Source organism: Tamandua tetradactyla, chromosome 7, assembly GCF_023851605.1.
Source record: "Tamandua tetradactyla isolate mTamTet1 chromosome 7, mTamTet1.pri, whole genome shotgun sequence".
Classification (NCBI taxonomy): domain Eukaryota; kingdom Metazoa; phylum Chordata; class Mammalia; order Pilosa; family Myrmecophagidae; genus Tamandua; species Tamandua tetradactyla.
The window spans coordinates 113,751,640-113,768,963 of NC_135333.1; the positions used below are offsets into that span (position 1 = coordinate 113,751,640).

The 17,324-nt window shown below is 50.4% G+C and overlaps 1 protein-coding gene across 1 annotated transcript; it reads right to left on the reverse strand.

The window, feature by feature from the left end:
• Window positions 1-3,658: 3,658 nt before the first annotated feature.
• On the reverse strand, window positions 3,659-15,672 carry LOC143690584 (keratin, type II cuticular Hb2-like). The gene is given in 9 exon segments (XM_077168244.1): window positions 3,659-3,756; window positions 3,759-3,898; window positions 4,439-4,474; window positions 4,702-4,828; window positions 5,448-5,577; window positions 8,033-8,191; window positions 9,498-9,558; window positions 11,900-12,078; window positions 15,268-15,672. Coding segments are annotated over 9 exon segments (1,335 nt in total).
• Window positions 15,673-17,324: the final 1,652 nt, after the last annotated feature.

Consider the following 17,324-nt stretch of genomic DNA (forward strand, 5'->3'; position numbering starts at 1 on the left):
GCATTTGTTGGGTGCTAATGTGTACCTGGCATTGCATTTAGGTCCTAGGACCTCTGAGATGCTGTGCTCTTCCTTCTGTCACACACACAGATCCTAAGTTCCCCTCCTCTGCTCGTGGTGCATCTTAAAACCCTTGGCTGCAATTCAAGCCCCTTCTGGGATTCTTCCTGAGTACTCAGTAACTGCGGGGTGGAAAGTGGCTGTCGCAGGTAGACCTGGGGCTTATTTGTGACTGGGAGGGGGAAGGGATCCTGGTGAGATCAAAGCCCTTGGTGAAAGGCAGTGGGCACAGGAGGGAGGGGGCAGCAGACCCAGGAAGGGCCTCATGGGGAGAAGGGATGTCTGACTGAGCACTTGGGAGCTGGGGAGGGGAGGGGGCAGGGAAAGGACAAGGGAATGGACACGTCCTGGGAGACACGCAGAAAGGAGGGGCTTCCTTCCAGTTTCTTCCACCTTCCGCACACCTCTTTGTGTCCCCGCTGAGAGGCTCTGGATTTGGATGCCTGAGGTCAAGTTGAATGTCAGGAAGGACTGTTTTCCCTTCCTCTGAGGACAGGGGCCCGTGGCTGTCCATCCCTGTATCCCCAGCGTGGGGCTGGCCCAGAGAAGCTCAGATGCTTGAATGGGTTGTGAACTGACGGAGCCTCCACCAGGAGGCACTTTTGTCCTGCCGGCCTTGAGTCATCCCTTCCCGGGAGGAGGGGTGAGGATGGGGGTGCAGTGGGCAGCCCTGCGGGTGACCTTCCCAGCCCCTGAACGGGACAGCCGCCCCGCTAATGGGGTCAGCTGCCTCCCCTTGCCGGCGGACGCTTCCTGGGGACCCCGCTCTGGATCCTGATATCCCAAAGGGATGGCTGTCAAGCCCAGAGCCCGTCTCACCCTGGGGGGAGGGGGTGGGGGTCTTCCTTCCCTCCTCTCCTCTATTCCTAAGCCAGTCAGAAAACCTCAGAGGGTGTTTCCTGGACCTAATCTATGAACTAGGAGGGAGGTCGCGGTCTCCATGGAATCTGTTTCTGTTGACTCTGGTCGTTTTCAGAGCTCTGAGCTATTAAGCAGCAGGGAGCGTGGCTGGCTCCTGGGACCAGGTCCAGGGGGGTGAGGCTTCAAGTGGCAGTTGAGGGTCTGAGGTCCCACGTCTCCCACCCTCCTTCTCTAGGATGTGGATGTGTTCTCCTTCACTCCCAGGCTCTCGTGGGCTCTGGGCCGGTGCCGTGTGCCCTGGCTTGCACTTAATGCTCCTTCTGCCTGGAGTTCCCCCCCACCTGTCCCCACGTCCCCACCATGCCTCAGTCCACTGGCTACATCCTCCGTCCTCAGGGTTCAAGCTTGCCTGCCCCTCCTACAGGATGACTCCCCCATCCCCCTGACCAAGGTGGGCCTTCAGCCATGCCCCCTGTCCCCCCACACCCGTGCCGCCACGTTCACAACCATCCTCACATCTGTCATTTCCTGTCCTGGTCTGTGTTCCCAGGCTGTCAGCCCCAGGGGGAACTGGATGGGAGCCAAGTTCCTATTTTGACGATCGTGGGCCCTTCCTCCATAAAAGATTACTAAAAATCATATTTGATGACTGCATTGTTATCAAGATGAATATCATCCAGGCAAGATTTAAGGTAATATATTCATTTTTAGTGTATGCATTTTTTTTTTCTTCTGATTTTAAGTGTCCTGGTCCCTTGGCACTGAGCATCCTGGAAAAGTTGCCCCACCTTCACCACAGGGCTAAGTATGTGCTGAGTAGTTGAAAAAACCGAAAGGATAGGTTCTTCTGAATGCTGCCCATAAATCAGGAACCTTAGATTTCCTTCCAGACTTTGTTCACACAGTCTTCTCTGTGAACCTCTCTCTGACCCCCTCTCCCAGGCATAATCCTTGGTGGCTTTTCCTTGCTGACACACATTATTATCTGTGATTCCTCTGTGAGGCACAGAGACCCTCACCCACAGTGCTTGGCACTGAGTAGGATTGTGGGGGAGAGGGAGTTGTACCCCAAACTCCCAGGAGAGGGAGCTCCTGGGGGAGGGGGGCCCTAAGAAGGGGCTGGGGCAGGGGGACAGTGAGACATCAGGGAAGAGTATGGGGGCTTTCAGGGGGCGGAGCTGCTGCTGGCCTAGTCTCGCTTCCAGACTCAGGGCTCCCTAAGAGGGGAGAGGAAACTGGAATGCCCTGCTACTCTCTGGCAGGACATTTTTACTGCTTTCCCCAGGCCGGGGCTGGCCAGGCACGAGAGTGGACAGGGACAGGGGAGCAGAGCTGAGGAATTGGGGGCTGCTGAGTATAGACATGACAGGAGTACCCCGAGGATTTTCTCTAGGACATAGGAAGTAAGGAGGCCTGTGGGCAGGAAACGTGGTTTTTACCTGGCGAGTGACTGGCAAACTCTGAGGGTGTCATATGTGGGCTTTAAGTGTGATTTGTGTGGATCCATATTTACACGCCAGGCCACTTGTAAATCGTTCCATATGTAGTTTTCCTACTGGTTTAATGGGAAGCCCCCATCACCGCCATCCCCAAAAGCTGTTCATGGGTTGGTTCCCTTGCAGACTTACAGCAACCCACACAGAAGGGGGAATAATCCTGAATCCTGTAGTTGCTGAGCAGGCGTCAGTTTATTGGGAACAGAAAACCCCAGAGACTCTCGTGGCTGAGACCTTGGCGCCCCAGGGGTGGGGGTGCAGCGCTAGGGGCGGGGCCTCTGGGAGGTGGGGCCAGCTCAGCCCTTCCTTCTGCCTCAGCCCCGGAGCCAGAGCCTCAGGTCTGCTGGGGCAGCCCCAAGTCACCACAGCGAGGACAACGCATTCATATCGGATCCAAAGCGAGAGGAGCCAAAGGGAGACGGAATCGGGTGGCTATGTGCAGGGCAGGGAGGGCAGAGGGCATGTGTCCAGTGAATGAATGATGTCAGCTCTTGATCGTGTGTCTGATAAATATGCCGTGTGCCCTTGCCCTTTGTTCTAGGCAGTTCCCCTGCAGCCTCCTTCCATCAGCTGCCTATGGGAGCTCAGGGAAAAGACTAATTTTGTAGTTTGAGTTCAACAGACCTAAGCAGGTAAACCTACCACCTGCCAGTGGTAATAAGAACCCTGAGTGACCCCCCTATCCTGGCTGTTCGTTCTGGAATGCAGAATGGGATTTCGGGTGTCTTCTTTTGCAACAGTGTCTTTTAGGTGGGTGTTAAAAGAAGTTCACTTTTCTTAAGTGCCTAAGAGCTGGACGGAAGGGGTGTGGGGAGCTGGGTGGCGTGGGAGGCTGGCCTTGGGGGAAACTTTCCTGCAATGATCTACAGACATCACAGAACCATGACCCGAGTCTTCTCATTTGGAAGAGAAACGCTTGGGGGCTGTGGTCATTCTCTTGGTCCCCCTAGGGCTGAGCTATCACCTGTCCTGGGGACATGGGTGCTGCATCCTCTTTCTCTGCACGCCACACCCCTGTTCCCAAGGCCTAGCTCGGGTCTGCACACAGTTCAGTGAAAGGTGACTACTGAAAGATGTGGGTGGGACCTGAGGTGCAGGTCCCGGAAACCTGGGGTGGACACAGGAAGGTGGAGACTTTGGAATTTCCGTGTCTTCCACTCTCGGGGGCAGGAAGAGGGTGCAGTATCCAGGGCTAGGGAGCTGAGGCCTTGTTTCCTGGGCTTCCAGCCTCTGCGGAGGTGCTAACACTTGCGGCTAGAGATGCTGTCCCCAAGCCCTAGCTTCGTGCTGGAGCTCCGCCCGCTCCCACAGCTGAGCTGTCCCTGCGGCTCACAGGGGTATAGAGTTTACTCGTACCCACGAAGCTGCAGCCCCCACTGCCCTGGAGGACGCTGGCACTGCCTGGGCAGTACTCGGTCTTCAGCACGAGTGTGCTGACCACACATGGTTCGTACAGGACAGCGCCTTTGGAACTGTCACAGCTGTGGGAACAGGAAGGGATGCTCAGGGCGCCACACTGCATGGCCCTTGGAGCCTTCCCTGAACATCTCAGCTTGGTTGGGCCCCACCTGCTGCTGCTTATCTCTAACAACACTCTCCAGCCCAGTTACCAACTTCCACGTCTCCCCGCTCCTGCCAGGTAAAAGTGCCTAGAAGGTCCTATGTGCCTCTCTCCTCCTTGCCCAGAACTTTGGCAGGGCCCGATCCTGATACCTGGCTCACCCGCTCTCAGTTTCTACTTGTCTCATCCCTCTTTCTAGAGCCTCCTTTAAATCCTCTTTCTCCAGAAAGGCATTTCCTTGTCAGTATGGTTTCTTACAGCTTCTGCCCCAAAACTCTGGGACAGGGCTGGAGAGCCCTGCAGGAAGTCTTCTCCATCAGACCAGCAGCTGCTGGCAGATCAGACTCTTCTCTGGGGATGAGGGAGGCATGCAGAGGGCTGGGGAGGGCTGTTGTGACTGTCTATATTGGACTGATCAATCCCCTAAAACCCCAGAACCCTCAAGGTGTGGCTGGTCTACATACAGATATTCACAGGCCCAACGCCTTCACACAACCTGGGGGTAAGAGAAAAAAGAAGAGACAAAGTAAAGGCCCCAGAACAAACGAGGTAGATCAGTGTGTTTAGTCTCCCCTTCTACCCTCGCTGTGGACCATGGACTTGTATGGCATGTGCTGGGCTGGACTGTGGGTGACTGTGAAATGGGCGGCAGCAGCAAGCAGACTGCTGGATATTCCACACCCCGGGTCCCATCCTGGACCACGTCTCCCTCACTGAACCCACCTGTGCTCCTCGCCCTCCAGCAGGTGCCTGTAGGTGGCGATCTCCATGTCCAGGCCCAGCTTGCAGCGGGTGTCACTGCGGGCTGCCTCGCCCTGCTGCTCCGCCTTGGTTATGGCAGCCTCGAGAGCTTGCAGCACTGGTGGAAAGGACACAGAGAGGCACTAAGGGGGAACGCCTGGAGCCCTGGGCCCGACTCTCAGAAGAACAGAGAGAGTGTGGTGGTCGTTCAGATTTACTATGGGTTTCGTCCTAGATTTACTCCGGTTCCGATAGGGAATGGGGCAGATTTCTTGTCTATATCACCTCGAGATCTGAAGTTTTCCCCCTAGATATACTGAGCCATTTCTTTGGGCCAAGAGGTTTTAAATGTCTGGCTGGACTTCACTAGCCTAGGAGAACAGAGTGAGTCTGATTTTATGAACTCCCCAGCGTCACCTTGAATTTCAGCATCACAGAATTAGGTTGGAAGGGACCACGGACGCTGTCTGTTCTATACTCCCATCTAGTGAAGCATCCTTGCTATTTCGTCTCTGACAGAATTGGGGACCTCACTCTTTCCTGAGGCTGCTCATCCGGATGTTGGTCAGCTCTCTTGTAGAAAGGACTTGCTTCCTCATAAGCGAGGCAGCCCAGGTCTCCCCCCTCTCCAGCAGCACGCACAGGGAGTGTGGGGCTCACCCCACATGATCCACATGGGGGGGGTCAGCCTTGGGAGGGCTATTAGAGCAAAGAGGTCTTCCCTGGACTCACCTGGGCTTTGACATTCTCAAGTTCTTGCTGCAGCTGCTGGATCAGCTTGTTCATTTCCAGGATTTCGTTTTTGTGATTGTGGAGGGTGTCACAGTGGTTCCCGTCTGCCAGTTTCAGCTCCTCATGCTGGAGGGACAGGAGAGGTCAGACCCTCAGGCCGCACTCTGTGGGATCTCACGGCTCCCTTTCTCACTGCCTCGAGTCTTTTCTCCAGGGACTTCCTAGTGCAGGTGCTCTCTGGATCTTACCCTTGATCTATTCTCTGTCCCATTTCCATATCTGGCCATTTCGGGGTCCTCACAGGGCCGCCCCTTATCTTCCCTTCTCACCTCTCAGCTCTGCATCTTTCGGCTTGTTAAATTCTCCTCCAAGCTCCAAGGCCCCCACCTCTATGCTTAGCTTTTCTGTGTCTTGTCCTTTTCTTTCTGTCCCAGAGCTGAGAGTCTCCCAAGGGTGCTTTCCCTTTCAGACATCCCTCCAGACCGCCGAAGGGGTTTCTGTGGTTAGCCTGGGAGGCCTAATCTTCCAAGGACCAAAGTCAGACCATTTCTGCCTATGGAGGTGTATTTTTAGGTTCTCCCTCAAAACAATGGAAAACAAAAATACAAGGTTACATCCTACTTTGACTTGACAGCTTTTTTTTTTAAACCTTTGTACTTTGACTCTAACTTTTGAATAGTAAGTGTGTTACAGTTTATATTAATAGATTTTTAAAAATCAGCCAATTCTAGATTTTCTGCACATAATGAATGGAAGCATCTCATACAGAAAATCCAAAGCATAAGTGCGACTTGATGATTATCACTCTGTTTGGCTATTTGCTTATTTGGTTACTGTAGCAGATCCTGCAGGTGCCTAAGCCATATTTACTCTCTTCTTAGAACCCTGAATTGTTTGGGATGGCAATGAGCCCAGATAAACAAATATATGTCTCAACCTTCCTTTGCAGCTAGAACTTGCAATATAGTTCTTGCCAAGAAGAAGTATGGATATTGTTGATTAGAGTTTCCAAAAAAGGCTGTTTAAAGGGAGAATAGCTCATCTGGTGCATTTCTTTTAGCCTGTGTTTTCCTTCTTTCTGCCTGGAATAAGCATGCAAGAGTGGAGCTATTGCAGCCATCATGGAATATGAGGCAACCCTGAGGATGAAAACACACGTTAAGGATGGCACAGTAAAAAGCTAGAAGGAGCCTGGGTCCCTGATGGTTTCATAAAATTACCATGTCATTCCGTAGGTAGCCTATTTCTGCACTTCAGGTTATTTGAGTAAAAGTAAAACCCTAATTAATTAATGTGTGTTTTTTTCTTTTTAAATTCTGTTCTTCATAATCCATAGCTAATAGTGTTGTCTTTCTGATTCTTACTTAAGAGGATGGGAAAATGAGGTTGCTTCCCCTGAGCCCACCTGACTCATGAGTGACTTAGTAGGGCAATTGCGGGAAGGGCCATTTGGAATGAAACACAGCCAAAGGTGAACCACAGACCGAGCCACCAGTGGCTGACTTTGGGCCAGGATTCTCTGCAGTGGATAGAGCAAAGCTTGGGCATTTCCTGAACAGGAGCACACGTCGCCTTCAGAAAAAATGTGCAAAGTTCTTAGCACAGCTCTGCAGATGTCTTGGGACCTGGTCCTAAGATACCTTCCCAGCCTGTTCTCCTTTACCGTCCAGGCCTGGAGCCCGTCTCACGGGGGAAGTGGCAGGCGTCCCCCTTCCCTCCCTCTCCTCCTACTGCACTTGCATGCCACACCTTTCCCCCCATTCTCTGCGGACTGAAATCTCCTCATCCTTCAAGATCCAGAGCAAAAACCAATGTGTCTGCCTTTCCAGATACAGTAGGCATCTTCTGTCACCAAATTTCCTTAACCTGCTGCTCGAGTTGTTTCATGCTGCAGTGGGTTTCAGTGTGGTAGGTTGCCCATCTCCTCCTCTCCAGCCTCGACTGTAATCCTTGAGGACAGGGATGGTCAGGCTCTTCATGTCCTCCTGGTGCCACACCTTAATGTGCCGTCCTCCCCTGACCACCTGGTTTAAATTCGCACCCCTACAGCTCTCCCTTCCCTTCTGGTTTATTTCTTTCTTCGCACTTTTCACTTAAATACTTACTTCTCTTGTATATTGTCTGTCTCCCCCTGCCTCTAGAATGAAAGTGACACGTAGGCCGGGATTGCTGTCTGCTCTGTTCCCTCTTGGGTCTCAAGTACCTAGAACCATCCTTGGCACATGATGCATGCTCAATGAATAGCCATTGAATGAGGGAAGGAATGCACGGTGCCTTTCACAGCCAGGGCAGTTGGGGCTGAGACCATCATATTTGCTAAACTGAATTGCCCTCAGAGCACCCACCTTTCCAGCAAGCCCCTAATTACCTAGGATTGAGACCCCATAAACATCAGTCTCCTCCCATGCTTTGAAGCCCAGAGCCCTCTTTGCCATCATCGCCAATTAGTATTGAAACTGTAATTAGTTACAGCCCAGGGCTGGGAGGTCTAGCTGCCCTGAGGCCCACTCCTGGTTTCCTGACGCGCTCCTCGTTAAGGCTGCTTGTCCCAAAACGGACCCGCTGCATGGGGCGTTCCCACCCGGCTGCTCCCACGGAGCTGGCCCCCGACTGACCACCTGGTGGGCAGCGTGGCCACAGGTGCCTGTTCATACAGGCTTTTCAGGAAGTCAGTCTCCTGTTGCAGAGCCTCCGCGTTTGTCTCCAGGTTGGCCTTCATCAGGAAGGCGGTGTCCACATCCTGCGGCCAGAGCAGCGGCGGCGCTATAACCTGGGGCCCCTCCCGGGCAAGCTGGCGGCAGGTGCTGTCCTACCCTTCCGCGTTTAGCCCCGAGCAGCGAAGGGGTGACGGAAGCAAGGTGGGAGAGAGGGGGCCCAGCCCCGGGACTCCGTGCTATGGCCTGGTCTCCTGATGGGGAAGGATCCCAAGGGAATGGGGTTTAAAGGAGCCCTGAATATGGCTTCTCAGAGCTTGCTTTGTGGACCCCTGGCCTTAAAAGATCTGTCTGTCTGGGGAGAAAATGGTCATAGTCATTTCATCTTTGGGAAGTTAGTTCAAGTCAGATTTTTTTTTTTCTTTTTTTAAAATTTGGGATCAGCCACATGTCTAGCTTCTCAGGCAGGTGCAGACACAACCCCTAACCTCTCTTGGTCCAGTGAATTGGGAGGTTGAGGCCAGGTCAGTCACTGCCCATGCTGGTATGTGCCCTAGAAAAGCCACATTTTAATCCTAATTCCATTTTATAAATCCAGCCGTTTCTTCTAATCCCTATTCAGAACTGTATGTTTGAAACTGTAATTAGATCATCTCCCTGGAGATGTGACTCAATCAAGAGTAGCTATTAAACTGGATTAGATAGAGACATGTCTCACCCGAATGGGTGGGTCTTGATTAGTTTATTGGAATCCTATAAAAGAGGAAACATTTTGGAGAAACCTAGAGATTCTGAGAGAGCAGAACGACATAGCCACGAGAAGCAGAGAGTCTGCCAACCAGGGACCTTTGGAAATGAAGAAGGAAAACACCTCCCAGGGAGCTTCATGAAAGGAAGCCAGGAGAGGAAGCTAGCAGATGACGTTGTGTTTGCCACATGCCTTTCCAGATGAGAGAGAAGCCCTGACCTTGTTCGCCATGTGCCTTCTCACTTGAGAGAGAAACCCTGAACTTCAGCGGCCTTCTTGAACCAAGGTATCTTTCCCTGGATGCCTTAGATTGGACATATATAAAGACTTGTTTTAATTGGAACATTTTCTTGGCCTTAGCTGTAAACTAGCAATTTATTAAATTCCCCCTTTTAAACGCCATTCCATTTCTGGTATACTGCATTCCGGCAGCTAGCAAACGAGAACACTGCCCTTTAGAAAGGGGTGGGAGGAACCTGACCTCTTTCCTGGGGGCAGTGGACTGACCCGGGAGTCTGAGGAGTGAGAGACACTGTCTGCGGGGTGAGTGGGCTGTGACACTTGGGACACAGTCCAGGAGGGGGATCCTGAGGTCAGCTATGCAAATTCAGGGTTCGTCTCCCTCCCCATACCCTGCCCCTCACCTTTTTCAAGGCAACAAACTCATTTTCAGCACAAGGCCGCAGGGAGAGCTCCTCTTCATATCTGGCGGAAAAAGAAAAATTTTTATAGTGGGGCTTATGGAGTTTGGAAAGGGCTTCAATTTCACACCTGAGGGAAGGAGACTTTTGGGTACCAATCACCATAGCTTCTCATTAGTCTATTTTCAAGTTTACCCCCTCCCCTCTCCTGGTAGTCTGTTCTCGTGCACGCCCTGAAAGGTTCTCCTTGAGGTTATCTTCATTCCATCTTGCGGCTGAGGAAGCGCACTTCATCTAGTGTTTCCTCTGGGAAGGTGCAGAAAGGTTGGCTGGCCTTTGCTGGCACAGTTCTGTCTTTTCTGAGTTCCTCTGAGAGTTGGCTGCAGTCACTGCAGTTCCCAGTGGACCCCATGCCTCCTCTTCCCTGGAGGCTTCTGAGCTTGGCCTCTACCTGGCATTTCCGTTGCAGAGGTAGCAATTACCACTTTACCAGGCCCATAGCCACAGCCCAGGGATTTCCTTCTGGGGAACTCCTCAGCCCACTCATTGCTCTCCTAAGGCAGAGGGAGTCAGGTTTGGGGGCTTCAGCCTGGCCAGAATGACTCAGTGGCTTTCTGAAGCTCAGCTTTCCTTTGTCCAGGAGAGCGGTGCCAGGGTACAAGCAGTGCCCACTGGTGCCTGATTCCTTGGGTTTGAATCCCAGCTCCGTTCCTTGCTGTGTGGCTTTGCGTAAGTTACTTACAACCTCTCTATACCTCAATTTCGTCATCTGTAGAATGAGGATGATGCTGTTACTGGGCTCACAAGGCTGTTGTGAATTAACATACCACATGAGTTAGTATCTGCAAAGCTATATTAGGACAGTGCCTGGTCCCATGTTTGCTATTATTTGTTAAAATGCCATTCTGATCTCACATTTCTCCTATGCCTCACTTTTAAAACCCAAAGTCCTCATCTTGAGCTGTAAACCATGTCTCCTAACCATCTTGTATCATACCTTGCTACTTACTCCTCAAGGAAGGGATTCTCCCTTGTTGTATCGCGCCTCTGTCTCAGTCTTTGTTTGAGTTGTCCCATCTCCCTTTTAACACCCTCCAGCCCTTCCTTGCCACTTGCTCCTGTCCCTCCCTCTTTACAGAGTCTCCTCTGGACAACCCTTTATAAGGAGCTACTGGAATGAGACTTATCTTTCAAGGCCCCAAACAAATGTTACCTCCTCCAGGAAGCCTTCTTGGGCCCCTTCCTTCTCCCTCTTTTTGGGATTCCTCTCTCCTTCTGCTCTGTACCTCATTTTCATGGTTCGTATGTGTGTGTGTGTGTGTGTGTGTGTGTGTGTGTGTATACACACTTGGGTGGCCTGGGTATACTGAACTGGGGCATCCTGAAGGAAGGAGCCAGACCTTCTCTCCCTGTAATACCCACACTGCCCTGCACATCACCTGGCACTTAGTATGTACAAGGGTAAGACCTGTGGCATGAGTGCCTCCCACAGGGCTCTACTTTTACTGACGTACATTCCTTTTGCCCCTTTGCCTTCAGCATGCTTGAGCTCGTTTCTCAACACTGGAAATGTGACTCATCGTTCCCCTCCCCCAGAGAGCATGCAGTCCCATGGGGTACTGGGCCTGGGAACAGCCCACTCAGGACCAGTGATTGCAATTTATCTGGGCCCCAGTTTCTTGCAAGCACTGGAATCTATTTGCCGGCAGGCTTTTCATTAACGTATGCTTACTCACTCCCTACTCCTGGCTGTCAATCAGCCCCAGCAGGACAGATGAACAGCTGAGATGTGAGATTGAGAGAGATGGTGCTGTGGGAATTCAGAGGTGGGGATGATTATTTCCAGCTGTGCAGGGCAGGATGTGGGAATTCAGGGGATAGGAGAAAAGGTGAAATATATTAGTCTGGATGTGGTGTGAATAAAAGGAAAGAGGGCTTTTCAGGCAGAAGGAATAGCAGGGGCCAAAGCTTGGAGGAAGAAATGTGTGGGGATCTGTTTGGGGAATCAGAAGTAGTTTGGGACTTGCAAGGGGATTGATGTAAGGTAAGGCTGAGCAGGCAGAAACCTGAGGTGCCTGAAATGACTGGTGAATGGATTTGTTTCACAGTGAGAGGATAACAAGGATCTCATTTGGGCAGGATAGTGGGAAGGGAGAGGAAGTCAGAAATGCAGTTTCAGAGCTCCCATCATGTGCCAAAAGGGCAGTAGACTCGATGCTATACCACTTAGTTGTGCTACCACCTAATGAACTAAGATTTAGTTTTCCTATTTCATAGATGGGGACACTGAGGCTCAGATCGTTTAAGTAGCTTGCCAGTTTCCCAGCTGGTTTGTGATGGGCTCTGTTGGCTCCAAAGTCCATGCCCACCCTACCCCTTGTGGGGTGAAAGCAGAGCAGACTCACTTTGTCTTGTAGCCCTCCAGTACATCCTGGAGGCTGCAGAGCTCTGCCTCCAGCCTTGCTCGGTCCCCGGCCACACAGTCCAGCTGCGTCCGCAGGGCACAGATGTAAGTCTCAAAGATGGGTTCAGTGTTGCTCTGGCAGCACCTCTGCAGCTTGTTCTGCTGCTCCAGGAACCGCACCTATAGGGGCAGGGAATGGGTTTGTGTTCTCCCAGAACACTGCAGCCAGCGTGCTAGAATTTGTCAAGATTGGGAGCTCTGCAGAGGCTGGCACCTGAGCATGTACGTGTCTGTGTCTCCCCTGCCTGTTGGGAGGTTTTAGGGCCCCCATTTTCCACTTGGAGGCTGCATTTTGTAGTGGAGAGAATACTGCCCTAAGAGGTCTGGGGCAGCCCACCTTCCAGCCCAGCCTTGTGGCCTTGACCAAACCATCCCGCCCCTTCAAGCCTCACTTTGCATCCTCAAGTGGGATTGTGTAGAGGAAAGCACTGTGTAAATCTTCATCTGAACATAAGCTGGTGACATTATTCTTCAGAGTCAGGGCTTTCTTGTATTATAGCCCAGGGGAGAAGGTCAGATCAAGCATTTCGTCCTAAGGCTCCAAGCACTTTTGGCCTACTCTGCTGCATCGTGCGTGGCTGGGCTCCCGGAAGGTCAGGGTTACTGTAACATGGAAAGTTGTCAACTGGAAACTGAAATTAGGAGAAGCTGAGTGAGTTGACCATAGTTGCCTGCTGGTCATTGGCAAAGGGGACAGGGTCCCCTTTTTCCATAATTTTCCACATATTTTCCATAATTGTGCATGGTCTCCCAAGAATGCTATAGAAGAACTAGTGTTGCTGTCACTGGCCACATCATCTGGAGGCTCCTAACCATCTAGAAGGTGGTTGTGATGCTGTCGGTGAGCAGGCCTATGCTATTTATTGAAATGAGTTTACACCAGAACTTGGGGCCTTAAAAGTAAAACTGTAAGTGTAATTCCCATTTGACTAAAATGAGTTCCTTTTTTTTTTTTTTTTTCAGTATTTCTTGATTTAATTTTGTAACTATAAAGAAGTCTGGTATTGGTTCTTGTTCCAGTGTCTTGGGTTTCTAAAGATTTTTACTTTTTTTTTATTAATTAAAAAAATTAACAAACAAAACATTAAGATATTCCATTCTACATATACAATCAGTAATTCTTAATATCATCACATAGTTGCATAGTCATCATTTCTTAGAACATTTGCATCGATTTAGAAAAAAATAAAAAGACAACAGAAAAAGAAAGAAAACAATAATAGAGAAAAAAAGATTATACATACCCTACCCCTTACCCCTCGCTTTCATTTACCACTTGCATTTCAAACTAAATTTATTTTAACATTTGTTCCCCCTATTATTTATTTTTATTCCATATGTTCTACTCTTCTGTTGATATAGTAGCTAAAAGGAGCATCAGACACAAGGTTTTCACATTCATAGAGTCTCATTGTGAAAGCTATATCATTGTTCAATCATCATCAAGAAACATGGCTACTGGAACACAGCTCTACATTTTCAGGCAGTTCCCTCCAGTCTCTCCGCTACATCTTGAACAACAAGGTGATATCTACTTAATGCATAAGAATAACCTCCAGGATAACCTCTCGACTCTGTTTGGAATCTCTCAGCCATTGACACTTAGTTTCATTTCACTCTTCCCCCTTTGGTCGAGAAGGTTCTCTCAATCCCTTGATGTTAATTCTCAGCTCATTCTAGGGCTTTACTCAGTCCCTTGATGCTGAGTCTCAGCTCATTCCAGGATCTCTGTCCCACGTTGCCAGGAAGGTCCACACCCCTGGGAGTCATGTCCCATGCAGAGAGGGGTAGGGTGGTGAGACTGCTCGTTATGTTGGCTGGAAAGAGAGGCCACAGCTGAGCAACAAAAGAGGCTCTCTTGGGGGTGACTCTTAGGCCTAAATTTTAAGTAGACTTGACCTATCCTTTGTGGGGTTAAGTTTCATATGAACAAACCCCAAGACTGGGGGCTCAGCCTATAGCTTTGGTTGTCCACACTGCTTGTAAGAATATCAAGAATTCAACTTGGGGAAGTTGAGTTTTCCCCCGTTCTCACGATTCCCCGAAGGGGGCTTGCAAATACTTTTCCAGTCACTGATCAAATCACTCTGGAATTCATCGGGGCATCACTCTGGACAAACCAACAAAATCTCATGTCCTACCTGAGATTCCAAGTTCTTATGACATTCAGTCAAACTATCTACATGAGTTATATTAGGAAATGCTCTAATCAAAATATAAATTTTGTAACAAATAAACATTTTTTGCTTTAGTCTCACACATAAGGTGACATTTTAAAGTATTAATTATCATCTATTTTCAGCACCCTGCAATAATGACATTCCTTTGTTCTTCCTCATGCAAAAACATTTTTAAAGTTTGTGCATTGTACATTTCACTATTATTATACACTCTAGGCATTCCTAGATTATACCATCTTGATCTTTAACATCTATCTTTCTTTCTGATTTCATAAAATGAGTTCCTTTTGGAAGCACTTATATATATATTAGCCCTTTAATTCTCTTGCCATTGCACCTTCTTCCCCCCTGCAGGGTTGCAGGGTCCCTGAGGCTGTAAGGTGAGTGACTTGTAAGGGGCCCCTGGGGTGGTAGGAGTGGAGCCTGCATTAAGACCCTGACTCCTGGCCAGGACTCGGCTCTAAACCATGGGGTCACCAGAAACACTGGCTCAGCCCTTGGATCCTGACTCCAAGAGCTTCACCGGGGCATGGGAACTAGTTCTGTGGGTGGCCAAAGGATAAGGATGACAGCCCAATTTAGCACCTTCTAAAGGCAGCATGATCCCCTCCCCTGCATGTCTGGTGACAGCCACCTCATGTTCCTAGCTTGGACTGCACACCTTCTCTTCCTAAGTCTGAGATGGTAGTACATTCAGGGGTCCCAGCACTCATCCCTGCCTCCAGGCCCAAGGATCTCAACCCCACTCAGGCACACAGCCTGAGGCACTATCCTTAAAGCCTTTTCAGAGAGCACATTTCTTGGTCTCTTCAGTCATTCCTTTTTGTATCTATCATTGCTTGGAAGTTCTTCTTGTAGTCTGACTTTAGACAACCTTGGTGATTTTATCAGATACTATCCAGAGGAAGATGACATTTAAAAAATGCATCAGGAAACAGAAGTGTTTTGTGCTGATCTGATCTCATCAGCTTTCAACAATTAGTGGTCGTGGAGTGCAGGCGAGGCCAATGGGCCAACCAGGGTTTCTCTATTGTCAGTCTCTTCCTGCTCTCCCTAGACCAGACACAGCATGTTCTTTTCAGTGGTTCTTGTCCCATGGCCCTGGGCCACTTGGGCCCCAGCCTCTTACCTTGTTGATGAACGAGGCAAAGCGGTTATTGAGGCACTTGATCTGCTCCTTCTCATCCCTCTTCACCTTCTGCACGGTCGGATCGATCTCCAGCTCGAGTGGGACCAGCAGGTTCTCATTGATGGTGATGGGGGTGATGCAGGGCAGAGGCCCACAGGGGACCCCCACTCGGTACCCGAAAGCAGGAAGGCCACACCTGGAGGCAATCCGGGGCCTTGCAAAGCCCACGTTACACAGGCTCCGTGAGCCGAGGCAGCCGACGGCTCGGAGGACCCCGCTGCCTCCAGGCCGGCTTGGCCCCTCGTTCACTGAGTTGTGGGCCGCTATTCGGGGAACGACAGCTGAGCACTAGCTAAAGCCCCGGCTGCTGCATCTGGAGCCCACCTGGAAGGAGTGGTATGACATGGCAGAAGAGAGAGGCAGGGAGACGTGGGCAGCACCAATTATGGAGTCATGCCTCAGTTTCCCCCTTTTATCTGTTAGGGGGCTGGAGGGCTGAGCTGGGTTAAACCCCAAATCACTATTCAATCAGGTTTATAAGCTTGGTATATTGGTATCTGCTAAGTGCCAAGGTGGATAATTAGGGTAGCAAAGAGCAAAGAAAAGAAGCCAATGGTCAGAGCTGGCAGGTCTATCAAATCCCCACTTGTCCTCCTTCCTTGTTTGTGGGGGTGATGAAAGGGGACAACCAATGTTTGACATATGTGTTTGACATATTCAGTAGCTTAGCCTCAAGGAAAGGGAGAGTTGGGATTTTGTGCTTTTTCATTGGTGGGGAGGAGGGACAGGAGACATGAACTATAAACCCTAACTGCCCCGGGATTAGAGGGCAAATTAGATATGCTTGAGGATGCTCTATTCCCTCAGGGCTGTTTTGATGTTTTTCTGAGATGCTCCAGGCCCAAGTGCGTGGTCCTAGAGGTTCCCAGGAGGAAGGGATTTTGGAAAACCCTACCTATAGCAGGCTGGATCCCCCTCCCCAGAAAGGTGGGTCCTGGCTCTAGCTCAGCTTCTCCTGTCCCATCAGGGTCCTTTTAAGTAAAAAAGAGATGGAGGAGACTCAAGAGAAGATGCTTGTACTTCAGGAGGGGAGAAGGGGCTCTCTCTCCAAGGCTCTTCCCACCCTCCCCACTCCCCTAAAGGCATGCATTGATTTCAGTCATTAGGGGTACCATGTCCCCATTCCTTTCTCTTTCTTTCCACCCATTCGAAGCTAGACAGAGGTTGCTCTGGCCTGAGGCCATCTCTGGGACAGTCACTCTCAGGAATTTTTCAGGTGGATGTGGGATACAGGCTTTCTCCCCAGAACCCGGGTAACAGACACAGCTCTTTGGAGATGCTGGGGAAGTCCCCATTTCCCTTTCCTCCTCCTTTCATCACTCCCATCAGTGAAACCTCTGCTGTGGCAGGTTGGTTTTCCCTTCCAGGCTGTGATTTTTTTTTTCCAGGTCAAAATCAAGCCAACAATAATACTGTTAACATTATTGGCTGCTTACCATGTGCTGGAAGCATCTGAGCACTTTGTACCTATTATCTATCTAATTCTTACGACAAGGCCGCGATGTAGGTACTAAGGAACAGAGTGGTTAAGTAACTCCTCAGAGTCACATAGCTGGGGTGTGATAAGCCTGGGGTCCAGTTGTGTGCTGTGCTTTGCTGCTCGGGTGCAGAGATGCCTGGGTGAGGAGCCGGGAATCTACCATTAAGATGTGCTGTGTTTTCTCGGTTCCTCAGTGTCCCAAGGAGTCTGGGACACAAAAGTTCCTTATACCTCGGGAATTCTCAGTCTAATAGTGACATTTCACAGGATCTCCTTTTGTAGCAGTCTTGACTTTGGATTCTAGAGTAGTGAGGGGGAAGACGAGGGCTTAGGGAAGTGAAGGTGTTAACGGGAGGCCGCGGGTGGTGGTGGACACAGAGGTCGAGTGGGGATGGTCCTGCTGTCCAGTGTCAGGGGAAGGAGTTTCCTTGGGGTAAACACCACAGGGGTGGGCCCAGGGAATGGGGTTGATGGTGACGGAACTACCAAGAAGCCAGACCAGATTTCAGTGCCATTT